Raw genomic sequence first — 13,770 nt, 5'->3', positions numbered from 1 at the left:
AATTTTTTGTATCAATTTTGGCCAAAGGAGGCACATTTCAATTTCTTAACACACGTGTTATTACATATGTTGGCCAGAGGGGAGCACGTAAAATTTTTACACACACTTGTTATTTCATATGTTAACCAGAGGGGGAGCACTTTTAAAACCGACACACAGTCAATTTGAGAAATCCCTCTTTTTTGGGACCACCCTCATTTTGATAGATTTCACCACTAGGGGTGCAAATGAGAGCTCTATTTTTTGTTTTTTGTAATGTGCTTAAGGCCGATGACAAACGAGTCACGGACCACAGATGGCCCCTGTGCCGCACTTTGGGCAACCCAGCTGTACAAGCTAACTGTTAATGGCCACTATAGTTTTAGGACCGTAGTGTATTTGTTCATCCTATATGGTTACATAGGAGACGCGGGTTGTCTTACGTCAGTCGAACCGAAAATCAGCTGTTCACCTGGCAGATTTTTTCGGGGATGAATAGGGAAGTCCTTATTTAGCTGCTGTCTTGTTTTATCATATATTGCTACTTTTGCACCTGTCAATGTTTACTTTTGTATGCACATTAAATCAACAAAAAATCCTGACTTTGGAGCAATGTTCACGGACTCTAGTATTTGTTTCTCTATTACAGGGGTCACCAACCTTTTTGAAACCAAGGGCTACTTCTTGGGTACTGATTAATGCGAAGGGCTACCAGTTAGATACACACTTAAATTAATTGCCAGAAGTAGCCAATTTGCTCAATTTACCTTTAACTCTGTTATTATTAATAATTAATGATATTTATCTTTGTAGAAACACTGATCATCTTAATGATTTCTCACAATAAATATATATAGAAACAGATAAATATCAGTATGCAACACTTTATTTTTTATATTTTCTCTAAGTGCACATTTTTCAAATTGAACATTTTCAAATGATCACTTCTAAGACAGTCTTGTGAAATCACAATATCCCATTTTAACTACCTAGCCACTAACATTTTTTAACAAATCATGAATTACTTTGCACCATGTTTGTACAAATAATAACTCATGTAAAATACAAAAGTAAACTCTAAAATTTTTAAATCATGTCACACTTTGAACTGGACACCAAATCTGTTATCTGTTTCTTTGTCAGTTAGTGGGAAGCCTGGCATTGCATGCTGTTAACTAGTGTGTTGTACTCTGGTGTGTAACTTGACACTGCAACTCTGAGTGAGTCTTGCAGATGTGCATCAGTGAGGCGTGTTCTGTGTTTGTTCTTGATGAAGTTCATGTCAGAAAAGGCTGATTCACAAAGATAAGATGTTTCCTCATTGTTTGCGGAACCTTCTTAATCTTTTGGACATATTTTCACAGCAATCTGGCCTTAAGCTTAATTATGATAAATGTAAAATGTTAAGGATCGGAAATCTAAAGGGAACGTCCTTTCGAATGGAATGCAAAGTGCCTGTTTTGTGGACAGATGGACTAGTTAACATACTTGGTGTTGTTGTCCCAGAAAATCTGGAAGATCTAGGCTCAGTAAATTATGATAATCGACTAAGAAAGCTGGACAAAATTATGCAATTATGGAAAGGGAAATCTTATTTTGCCAACTCGTTAATTATTCCTCAATTTATTTATTTGTTTTTGTCATTACCAGCTCCATCACAAAACTTTTTTAAGATTTATGAGCGGAGGTTCTTCGATTTTGTCTGGAACGGCAAACCAGAAAAGATTAAAAGAAATGTTTTGTACAAAGAGTATGAATATGGGGGCCTGAAACTTCTCAACCTTGAAGCTATGTGTCTGTCTTTAAAAGCATCAATTGTTCCAAAGATGTATTTAAACATTGAGTGGTACACAAATGTCCTGTTGGACAAAAAACATGTACTGTATCAAAAGAAATTGTATCCTTTTTTACAAGTGATCCCCTCCCAGAGAGTCTGCTGGGAAACATGGCGGGGTTCATAAAGGAAACAATCCACTCATAGTGGTGTTTTCAATTTTATGTGCCAGAAAAAAGAGACGATATTTTGCAGCAGTTAATATGGATGAACTCTAATATTGTAATAGATGAAAAGCCTTTCTTTTGGAAAAATATGTTTGAAAGAAGAATCATTTTTGTCAATGATACCAATGAGAATGGTAAAATTATGAAGTATGATGAATTTAGAGCTATGTATGGTGATGCTTGCTCAAGCTTTTCATTTTATCAACTAACTGGAGTAATTGGAAAAAGATGGAAACAAATAATTAATTATGGAACTACTAAATTATTAGTTTGTAAACCTCTAATAAGAAATTCTAGTTGGCAAAAAGGAACTAAAATAAATAGAAAAATATATAATTTTTATTTAATAAAGAAATCTTTGAAGGCTGCCTCATACAACACAAATGGAAAATGGCAGGACTTTTTTGACTGCCCGTTGCCATGGGATGCCATATTCAAACTAATCTATAAAACCACTATCTATGTGCAAAATCGTTATTTTCAAATTAAAATTATTTATAACTTCTTACCCACAGGGAAAATGTTAAAATTATGGAATATGACAGAGTCAGATGATTGCCAATTTTGTTGTCAGGAGCCTGAATCCACCCTGCATTTGTTTTGGTATTGTCATATTGTGTCTTTGTTTTGGGTGGAAGTTGAAAAAATGTGTTTAAGGATTGGTTTGTTTATGAAGCTTAATGTGGTTTCTGTTATTTTAGGAGAGTTCATTGACAATCATGATTTAGTCAATTTAATTATAGTACTCTGTAAAATGTTTATTTTTAAGGCCAAAAACAGATATTCACTTAGTATTACTTTCTTTAAAACATTTATTCAGTATTTTCTAACTTTAGAAAGTTACATGGTTGAAAACGATAATGATGCCAAAAAACATTTGAAAAAAGATGAGAAGTCCTCAAAGGCTTATTTTGAAAGTATAATTATGTTTATAGATTATATGATATCTGTTGTTGTGTTCCCTAATTTGAGTGACCTGGACATAATCTGGACTGTACATAAATGCTTATTTTGAAAATGTAATTTTGTTTATAAATTATATGCAATCTGTTGTGTTCCCTAATTTTTTTCTGTGTACATGAATGAAGGTGTGTGTTGCTGAGTCAGACTTGGACATTATCTGGACTGGGCCTGGTTTAAAAAACCCTTTAAACAAATCTAATTTCATTGACAACCTGGTCTGTTGAAGATAAGGCCCTTTTTTAAAAAATAAAATAAAATAAGATAAATAAATAAAAAACATTTTCTTGGATAAAAAAGAAAGTAAAACAATATAAAAAAAATTACATAAAAAATAGTAATTAATGAAAATGTTAGTGGACCAGCAGCCTATACAATCATGTGTGCTTCAGGGACTGTGTCCCTTGCAGATGTGTTGTCTATGTTGTGGGAACCAGAATATTGGTAGCAGAAAGAAATAACCCCTTTTGTGTGAGTGGGTGTGGATAAGTGTGCATGGGGGAGGTTGTTTGGGTTGATGCACTGATTGAAAGCGTATCTTTTGTTTTTCTATGTAGATTTAATTTAAAAAAAGTAAAAATAAAAAAATACAATTTTTTAATTTTTTAATTTTTATTTTTATTTTTTATTTTTTTTAGAACAGGCCCGCGGGCGACTCATCTGGTCCTTACGGGCGACCTGGTGCCCGCGGGCACCGCGTTGGTGACCCCTGCTCTATTAGATGCAATAGTTTTCCGTATTGGGACCATGATTTCGGTCGTAACTTGTTCACCGGTCCTCATGTGGAAGGTACTTTTCCTTGTTGATGTCTAAAGAAGGGTAGAAATACAAGAACACACACACACGCGCGCGCACACAAACGCACTAACTGAGAGGACATTTTAAAGTACGTTTTGTCAGTAAACAAGGAAAATGTCCTCATATAGAAACTTCCAGCATGATGACAACATGAATTCATGTGGGAGAAAAAAGAAAGAAAAAAATTAAAGTTTTGTACCTGATCTCCATCTTTCCGCACAGGCACCGCATCGGTTGCTGGGGACACAAACAGAAAGAAAGAAGGCAAATGTGAGTGTCCAGCGCTTCACTTTTTGACCTTAAACTATCACACACATGCTCATTGCTAACCTCTAAGCCGGGGGTCCGCAACCCGCGGCACCCTAGTGGCTCCCTGGAGCATTTTTAAAAAATGATTAAAAATGGAAAAAGATGGGGGGAAATACTTTTTTTATTTTAGTATGTTTTTTTGTTTGAGGACAAACAAGACACAAACCTTCCCAATTGTTAGAAAGCCCACTGTTTAATATGTTGGTGTGTATGCTTCACTGATGAGAGTATTTGGTGAACCTTGTTTTGTCCAGTGGCGTGCAGTCACGAGAGGCAGGGGAGGCACGGCCTCACCTGCCATCATGGAAAGAAAAAAAAAAGTTAAAAGGAAAAAAATGTATTAAATTGTTATATGTATCCAGTGATTATACTAAAGTTATTTTCCATTTAACTTCACCAGTTTTAGATTATTTTTATTTTTATTTTCACATTTGCCGTTCAAATACTGAGAAGAGACGGTGCGGTGATCAGCAGCCAGTTGAGGCACGTCACTCAGTTGTGCCTCAACATGGATTGTGCGCAATGACTCGGCTGTGCAGTGAGACCGTATTGCTATATGAATTATATTATACATTTCCATAGTTTAGTTAGCTGAGGTATATAATGTACAGTGTATTTTGTCAACAACTGTATGTGTGTCACGTATTTATTGTGCTGAGCGATCATAAAACTGGAGGCTCGTCTCAAACCCCCGCCTCCTGGTGCCAAGCACCTCCGCCGCAGAATGCACCGCCCGACGGGAGTGCCACACCAACCAAAGCCCACACCCAAACCCTCCACGTGCAAGACCGAATCCACCCAAAAAAAGTCACTTAACAAGAAGCCAAAAAGTGCAAAAACAACAATGCTCGCGCGGCGCGCCGCAGGAGCCGTGAACAGGGAGACAACATTAGGTACACCTGCAGACTGCAGCGCGGATTTCATATTTCATTCATTCACAACTCTTCCAACACGAACACCACTGTTCCCGCACTTATAAGTAAAGGTAAGACCATAATAACATTTTTTTTAATTAAATGTGCTGTTTTGTGTGCTACAGTTTGTAAGTGTAAAGTTAAAGTTAATTTAAAGTACCAATGATTGTCACACACACACTAGGTGTGGTGAAATTTGTCCTCTGCATTTGACCCATCTCCTTGTTCACCCCCTGAAAGGTGAGGGGAGCAGTGGGCAGCAGCGGCGCCGCGCCTGGGAATAATTTTGGGTGATTTAACCCCCAATTCCAACCCTTGATGCTGAGTGCCAAGCAGGGAAGAATGCTGGTATGAGCTTTTAAACATAACCCGTTAACTGCTGCCAATCAAATGGTGAATAAGATACTCTTTAGGGTCCATATGTTTGTAAATCTGACCGTGATGAAGTCAGTGCCTCACCTGACATGAACCTCACCGCACGCCACTGGTTTTGTCCTACTAATTTTAGTGGTTCTTGAACTCACCATAGTGACGCAACAGTTTGTTTACATGTAAAATCTTCCACTCCTCCTTTGTCTCATTTTGTCCACCAAAAGTTTTATACTGTGTGTGAATGCACAAAGGTGCGCTTTGTTGATGTTATTGACTCGTTGGAGTGCTTATCAGGCATATTTGGTCAGTGCATGACTGCAAGCTAATCAATGCTAACATGCTATTTAGGCTAGCTGTATGTACATATTGCATCATTATACCTAATTTGTAGGTATATTTGAGCTCATTTAATATCCTTTACTTGTATCCTCTTTGTATATAATTTAGTTTTGCATGTCTCATGACACATTATCTGTATGTAATATTGGCTGCATTTCAGATAGTTGTTTGTGTGCCATGTTGTTCCAGACCACAGCAAACATTACCTAGCTTGCCAAAGATTGTAATAAATCTATTAGAAGACAGCCTGACATTTCCTTTAACTTGGACACACACATCTATACCTTTGGCCATTAAAAGCCAGTAATTTCCAGGAGTTATCTCACCTTTTGAGTAGCCTCTGATTTACTAATGGTTTCTAATGTTGTAAAAATGTGTAGAATAAATATTACATTTCAACATTTCTGTCAAGATTTGCTTCAGCCTGCGACACATAGTCATTTTGATAGTAGGCTATTACAGCTAATATAGACATGTATGTCATGTTTTGCCTTCATTATAACACTTACAGTATATACGGCTTTTCATTTTTTGCGGGTCCAGACAGATTAGTTTTTTGTTTTTTTGGTCCAATATTGCTCTTCCAACGTTTTGGGTTGCCGACCCCTGCTCTAAGATAACAAGCTAACAGGCTAATAGATTAGCAAGGATAGTAGCTAGCAGGCTATCGCTGAAAAGGTGAAAAGGTGTCGGTGGACTGTGCGGGGTCCACTCCAGTGAAGTCGAGTCCGCCGCTAGGATGAAGACGACTTCAAAGGTTTAGTTTGAGGAGGACAAGCAGCTCCTTGTGGGAATGAAGGGAGCGAGGCGGCTGATTGAAGAGTATTAAAGAGAGGACATCAATAAACGGCCTGTACTCACTTAACACTGCAGTCTAACGGACCATAATACTTCTCATGTATCAACATGGCTGATGGCAGCATCGATCCAACACTTCTTTACAGGTACCATTCCCCCCACCACACACACACACACACACACACACACACACACACACACACACACACACACACACACACACACACACACACACATATTGCTAAAAGTAGCCCAGCCTTCCACATCAATATCAATAAATCCCTCCAAGGCTAACGGGAGGTGGCGGAGGGCGGAGCTGCTGGTCCAGGAGACGAGCATCAACTGACAGCTGACCTCCATAAGACGTCAGGCTGCAGGCGAGGAATGTTGGAAAAGGAAGCGTTGCTAACGTCTAGCACCACCACGCTAGCAGGTGAAGCCACAAAGGAAAACAAAGTTGTTGCTGCTTTTTCTTCCTTTAATATTAAATTACAACTGAAGAATTCCAAGTCAAGTGGCACACACACACACTCACAATTTGTGCGCATGTGTGCGTTTGTCACGCTGGAAGCCAACTAGCTAATTGGTGTCGCTGTTTCATACTTGACGATGAGTCACGTTCCAAGTCCGCTTCGTAATACCGCTGAAAAAAAAAAAAAAGGCCGCTTGCAGCCGCCAAGGTCGCGTGCCATGTGAGCTGAGCGTGTGACTTGTGAGGGCACTTGCATATTTACACTTGGCATTTTGAGCGCATAATTGCATTCATACTGAGAAGTAGGGATTTTAAGAAGTACTAGTTGTCATGTCTGTGTGATCATGTTTTGTTTTAGTCATGTTCGGTTTTGTTTTTGGACTCCTTGTGCACTTTTGTTTGTGTTGTCACCATAGTAACCCATTAGTTTTCACCTGTCATGTCACGCACCTGTTTTACGTTTAGAGTCACGCACCTGTTTTCACTGATCATGTCACTATTTAAGCCTGTCTGTTTCTGTTGTTCGTCCTGGTGACATCCTCTATCATTTCATACCATGCTTCATCTATCTATCCATGCTACTTCTACCCACGAGATTAATGTTTATTATAGTTTATGCTTCATGCCATACCAAGTAAGTTTTTGTTATTGTTCATAGTTTTTTGCCTTTGTGCATGTCTTTTGTTTTCACAGTCAAGTTTTGTACTTCCGCCATTGTGCGCGCCTTTTGTTTATTCTTTTTTTGAGTGTTAATATTAAATCATGTATCTAAATTCACGTCTTGCCCGCGCCAACTTTCCGTTGCCTTCTGAAAAAACAAATCCCAAGGACCAAGTCCTGACAGAATGTCACCAGCATGAACAACAGAAACAGACAGGCTTAAATAGTGACATGATCAGTGAAAACAGGTGCGTGACTCTAAACGTGAAACAGGTGCGTGACATGACAGGTGAAAACTAATGGGTTACTATGGTGACAACACAAGCAAAAGTGCACAAGGAGTCCAAAAACAAAACCGAACATGACTAAAACAAAACATGATCACACAGACATGACATAGTACCAAATCGGGATTTTAAAAAAGGGTGCCGGTGCTTAAACGATGCCCTTTTTTGTGTAAAACAATGATTCATTAATTTAGAAAAAACCTAATTACGATTTTTCTCTCCAAAATTGCGATTGCGATTCGATTTGCAATTTTTATAATTTATACAATGCATAATCAGGCAGCACGATGCAACAGGGGTTAGTGCATGTGCCTCACAATACGAAGGTCCTGAGTAGTCCCGGGCTCGGGATTTTTCTGTGTGGAGTTTGCATGTTTTCCCCGTGACTGCGTGGCAGTGACGTACGGTGAGGTTCATGGCTGGTGAGGCACTGACTTCATCACTGTCAGATTTACAAACATATGAACCCTAAAGAGTATCTTATTCACCATTTGATTGGCAGCAGTTAACGGGTTATGTTTAAAAGCTCAGACCAGCATTCTTCCCTGCTTGGCACTCAGCATCAAGAGTTGGAATTGGGGGTTAGATCACCAAAATTATTCCCGGGTGCGGCGCAGCTGCTGCCGCCCACTGCTCCCCTCACCTCCCAGGGGGTGATCAAGGGATGGGTCAAATGCAGAGGATAAATTTCATTTCACCTAGTGTGTGTGTGACAATCATTGGTACTTTAACTTAACTTTAACTTTACACATACAAACTGTAGCACACAAAAAAGCACATTTAATAAAAAAACGTTATTATGGTCTGACCTTTACTTATAAATGAAGTCCATGCGCCGCTGTTGCGCTGGATTAATGCACCCCCGCTGTAGAATGCACCCCCTGACGGGAGTGTTATATCAACTAAAGCCCACACTTAAACTTTCCACGTGCAAGATTGAATCTATTTAAAAAAGTTATTTAATAAGAAGCCAAAAAGTGCAAAAACAATAATGTTCGTGTTGGAGGAGTTGTGAATGAATGAAATATGAAATCCGTGCTGCAGTCTGCAGGTGTACCTAATGTTGTGGCCCTGCAGTCATTCACAACTCCTCCAACACGAACATTATTGTTTTTGCACTTTTTGGCTTCTTATTAAATAACTTTTTAAAATAGATTCAATCTTGCAAGTGGGGGCTTTAGTTGTAATAACACTTCAGGGGGTGCATTCTACGGCGGGGGTGCATTCTCTACCACCAGGAGGCGGGATTACTGTGAGCCTCAGCCAGTGCGTCTTTTGCAGCCGTTTTATGATTGCTCAGCACAAGAAATACTTACACACATACAGTTGTTGACAAAATACACTGTACATTATATACCTCAGCTAACTAAACTATGGAAATGTATAATATAGTTCATATAGCAATACGGTCTCACTACACAGCAGGCCAGCAGTTAGCCGAGTCCGCAATCCATGTTGAGGCACAACGCAGCCTCAACTGGCTACTGATCACCGCACCGTCTGTTCTCAATATTTGAACGGCAAATGTGAAAATTCAGTGATTTTGAATAAAAATAATCTAAAACTGGTGAAGTTAAATGGAAAATAACTTTATAGTATAATCACTGAATACATATAACAATTTTTTTTTTTTTTTTCTTTTTACATTTTTTTTCTTTCCATGATGGCACGTGAGGCCCCGCCTCACCTGCCTCCACTGACTGCACGTCACTGCTGCGTGGGTTCCCTCCGGGTACTCCGGCTTCCTCCCACCGCCAAAAACATGCACCTGGGGATAGGTTGATTGGCAACACTAAATTGGCCCTAGTGTGTGAATATGAGTGTGAATGTTGTCTGTCTATCTGTGTTGGCCCTGCGATGAGGTGGCGACTTGTCCCGGGTGCACCCCGCCTTCCGCCCGAATGCAGCTGAGATAGGCTCCAGCACCCCCCCGCAACCCCAAAAGGCACAAGTGGTAGAAAATGGATGGATGGATAATAAAATGCATAAAACTGCAAAAAATAATGAGTGAAGGACAACATGTTAATTTTAGACTGCCAATCAATATATTTTTGTCTTAAGGTGCCACACATTAGAACAATACGCAATAATTCACTTTCAAAATACTTGGCTTTATGCAGACATACTCAGAGCTTTTGTCCTCATTATGATCTTAAACTAAATACATAACCGATAAAAACTATACAGTGTTTATTTTGTAATGCGATCATAATATAAAACAATAATGCAAGAGACTATTTATTATTTATTTATTTATTGTAATGCGATCATAATATAAAACAATAATGCAAGAGTCTATTTAAAGCAGAGGTTCCAAACACAGGCCCGCTGGCCAAATGCGCCCCAGATTCAATAAGCAACCTGGCTGTGCGGTGTGTTTTCATATTAAGTTTAAATACCCATGGGTCTGACAGGTGACAAATCACCATCTTGTAAACAATGGGAGAAACACAGGTCAGTGACCACGATGTGTACTTTCTCGACATTTCAACCACAACATTTACCCATATGACACAATCCAAACAACCTTTCCTAGTCATTATGCAGAAAAAAAAATTAAACCAGCACAAAAAGTCATTACAGATGTATATATATATATATATATATATATATATATATATATCCGAGGTCGGGTCGCGGGGGCAGCAGCCTAAGCAGGAAGCCCAGACTTCCCTCTCCCCAGCAATTTCGTCCAGCTCTTCCCGGGGGATCCTGAGGCGTTCCCAGGCCAGCCGGGAGACATAGTCCTCCCAATGTGTCCTGGGTCTTCCCCGTGGCCTCCTACCGGTCGGACGTGCCCCAAACACCCAGGGAGGCGTTCGGGTGGCATCCTGACCAGATGCCCTAACCACCTCATCTGGCTCCTCTCGATGTGGAGGAGCAGCGGCTTTACTTTGAACTCCTCCCGGATGGCAGAGCTTCTCACCCTATCTCTAAGGGAGAGCCCAGCTACCCGGCGGAGGAAACTCATTTTGGCCGCTTGTACTCGTGATCTTGTCCTTTCGGTCATAACCCAAAGCTCATGACCATAGGTGAGGATGGGAACGTAGATCGACCGGTAAATTGAGAGCTTTGCCTTACGGCTCAGCTCCTTCTTCACCACAACGGATCGATACAGCGTCTGCATTACTGAAAACGCTGCACCGATCCGCCTGTTGATCTTACGATCCACTCTTCCTTCACTCGTGAACAAGACTCCAAGGTACTTGAACTCCTCCATGTATACATATATATATATATATATATATATATATATATATATATATATATATATATATATATATATATATATATATATATATATATATATATATATATATATATATATATATATATATATATATAATATATATATATATATACATATATACATATACATATATACATATATATATATATATATATATATATATATATATATATATATATATATATATATATATATATATATAATATATATATATATATATACATATATACATATACATATATACATATATATATATATATATATATATATATATATATATATATATATATATATATATATATATATATATATATATATATATATATATATATATATATATATATATATATATATATATTAAAATTTATGACTTTTTAAAACGCCGCTGTACGGAATGGTACACGGACGTAGGGAGAAGTATAGAGTGCCAATAAACCTTAAAGGTACTGCCTTTGCGTGCCGGCCCAATCACATAATATCTACGCCTTTTCACACACACAAGTGAATGCAAGTCATACTTGGTCAACAGCCATACAGGTCACACTGAGGGTAGCCGTATAAACAACTTTAACACTGTTACAAATATGCGCCACACTGTGAACCCACACCAAACAATAATGACAAACACATTTCGGGAGAACATCCGCACCGTAACACAACATAAACACAACAGAACAAATACCTAGAACCCCTTGCAGCACGAACTCTTCCGAGACGCTACAATATACACCCCCCCGCTACCCCCTACCCCCCCACCTCAATCCCGCACCCCCCAACCCCGCCCAACTCAACCTCCTCATGCTCTTTCAGGGAGAGCATGTCCCAAATTCCAAGCTGCTGTTTTGAGGCATGTTAAAAAAAATAATGCACTTTGTGACTTCAATAATAAATATGACAGTGCCATGTTGGCATTTTTTTCCATAACTTGAGTTGATTTATTTTGGAAAACCTTGTTACATTGTTTAATGCATCCAGCGGGGCATCACAACAAAATTAGGCATAATAATGTGTTAATTCCACGACTGTATATATCGTATCGGTTGATATCGGAATCGGTAATTAAGAGTTGGACAATATCGGAATATCGGATATCGGCAAAAAAGCCATTATCGGACATCTCTACTGAGAAGTATGGAAAATTGCAGTGCGCCGTAATGGTCGCCGTAATGGTCGCCATCTTGGCTGCGTCGCGGAAGAGCATGGACTAACTCGAGTGTTTGCAATTTCCAATTAAAAAAGAGAAATGAAGAAGAAGCGAGTATTTAGTGCGAACGTTACCCCTACACTCTCAAAATTGGACACAGGGTACTTAATGAAGTGTACTGACAGGAAGCGTTACATTTGAGACACCGCATGCAACACATCACAGCCTATCATAGCAAGGCACACATACTTTGACACAATTTATGATTTGGGACCAACAAAGCTGAGCAAGAACGCCATGAAGACTTGATTGATCTCATGGTAATGCGGTAAGAGGAGGCGGAGTCAGGGTAACCTCAACTTTACACAGCGTAAAGATCATCACATGATATAAATACTCACCGGACTGCGACCAAAAAGCTAGCATGAGCCTCGACGTTAGCCACTATAGCTATGTATGATGTCACGTGGTCACATGACCTATATTTACTCGTATCTCTCATTGATCTGCTATTTTTAGCAGCAAGCTCCTCCGAGAGAGATGTCATGCTCACGTTTCGAGGCTAGGGGCAGGGCTTCAACGCGGCTCGTTATGTCTATTCATAACAATAGGCACACTTTCACCTCCTGGTCCTAGCAGGGATGATATCATCATTTTCTTCCACTTCCTGCCAGACTCCCCTGCCGGCGCCCCTCTGCTCCACCACCCCCCCATCCTCCAGAAAGGGAAGAAGACGTTCTGCTAACAAAAATCAAACGGACCTCTTCACGCTGTCAACGGCCTTACTTCCCCCTCCTCCAGCTCAATGACACACAACGGTCAAAGCCCCCCCCCCCTTTTATGATGCGTGCACTCTTAATAGTGTGATGATGATGACGATCATCATCATCACCCCCCTTAATAAGACCATGGAAGCATTTTGAACATTTTTGTCCTGTTTTGTCAATGTGGTTTATCGCGGCCCTTATAAGGACAAGGAGGAAGTGCAGGAAAGTGAAGCCTGTGTTTTGCAATGATGCCATAGAAACCTCTTAGCCAATCAATAAAACTAGAAAGGGTCCTTATTTGGGTCAATCACACAATTCAGCACCAAGTTAAAAAGTCTCATGGTACGTACCGCGGTGGTCATGTGACTGTAGAGTAAAATTACAGCATAAATAGCCAGAAGTAAGAATAAGTCCATGTTTCTTCTCGCAAGATGTCATATTTTTCGCCATTACGATTGTATTTTTCGAGCTCCGAAACTTTCATTTTTAATTTGTGCTTTCTCTCACCCAAACTTTTGTGCAGAAAACCTTTTCGTTTGTCCTAAATTGGTCCTACAATAGCGTAAAAGCACAGAATGTACGGCATGATGACATACATGTTGTTAAAGTGAGATGGTAGGCGTAGCGCAATTAAAAGCATATTTATTAACAGAAAAAAAAAATTGTGCAACAGTGATGCGCACAAAAAATGCAAAAACAGATAAAGCAAGCAGAGGGAAA

General features: G+C 39.3%; 1 protein-coding gene across 7 annotated transcripts in view; it reads right to left on the bottom strand.

Annotated features, from left to right (window-relative positions):
• The window catches only part of LOC133655958 (uncharacterized), a 42,845-nt gene that overhangs the window by 25,388 nt on the left and 3,687 nt on the right, over positions 1 to 13,770 (bottom strand). For 5 of the 7 annotated variants that reach the window (XM_062056627.1, XM_062056628.1, XM_062056634.1 and 2 more), the window contains exon 2: positions 3,938 to 3,975. In XM_062056627.1, the coding sequence (XP_061912611.1) occupies positions 3,938 to 3,975 (38 nt within the window). Of the gene's footprint in view, positions 1 to 3,937; positions 3,976 to 6,533; positions 6,550 to 12,684; positions 12,699 to 13,770 lie in introns of those variants that run through there. The other 2 variants (XM_062056632.1, XM_062056633.1) reach the window with 2 other exon arrangements.

The sequence above is a fragment of the Entelurus aequoreus genome, linkage group LG08 (genome assembly GCF_033978785.1).
Source record: "Entelurus aequoreus isolate RoL-2023_Sb linkage group LG08, RoL_Eaeq_v1.1, whole genome shotgun sequence".
Lineage (NCBI taxonomy): Eukaryota > Metazoa > Chordata > Actinopteri > Syngnathiformes > Syngnathidae > Entelurus > Entelurus aequoreus.
The sequence above is the reverse complement of the archived record's forward strand: the minus strand, read 5'-3'. Positions and strand labels throughout refer to the sequence as shown.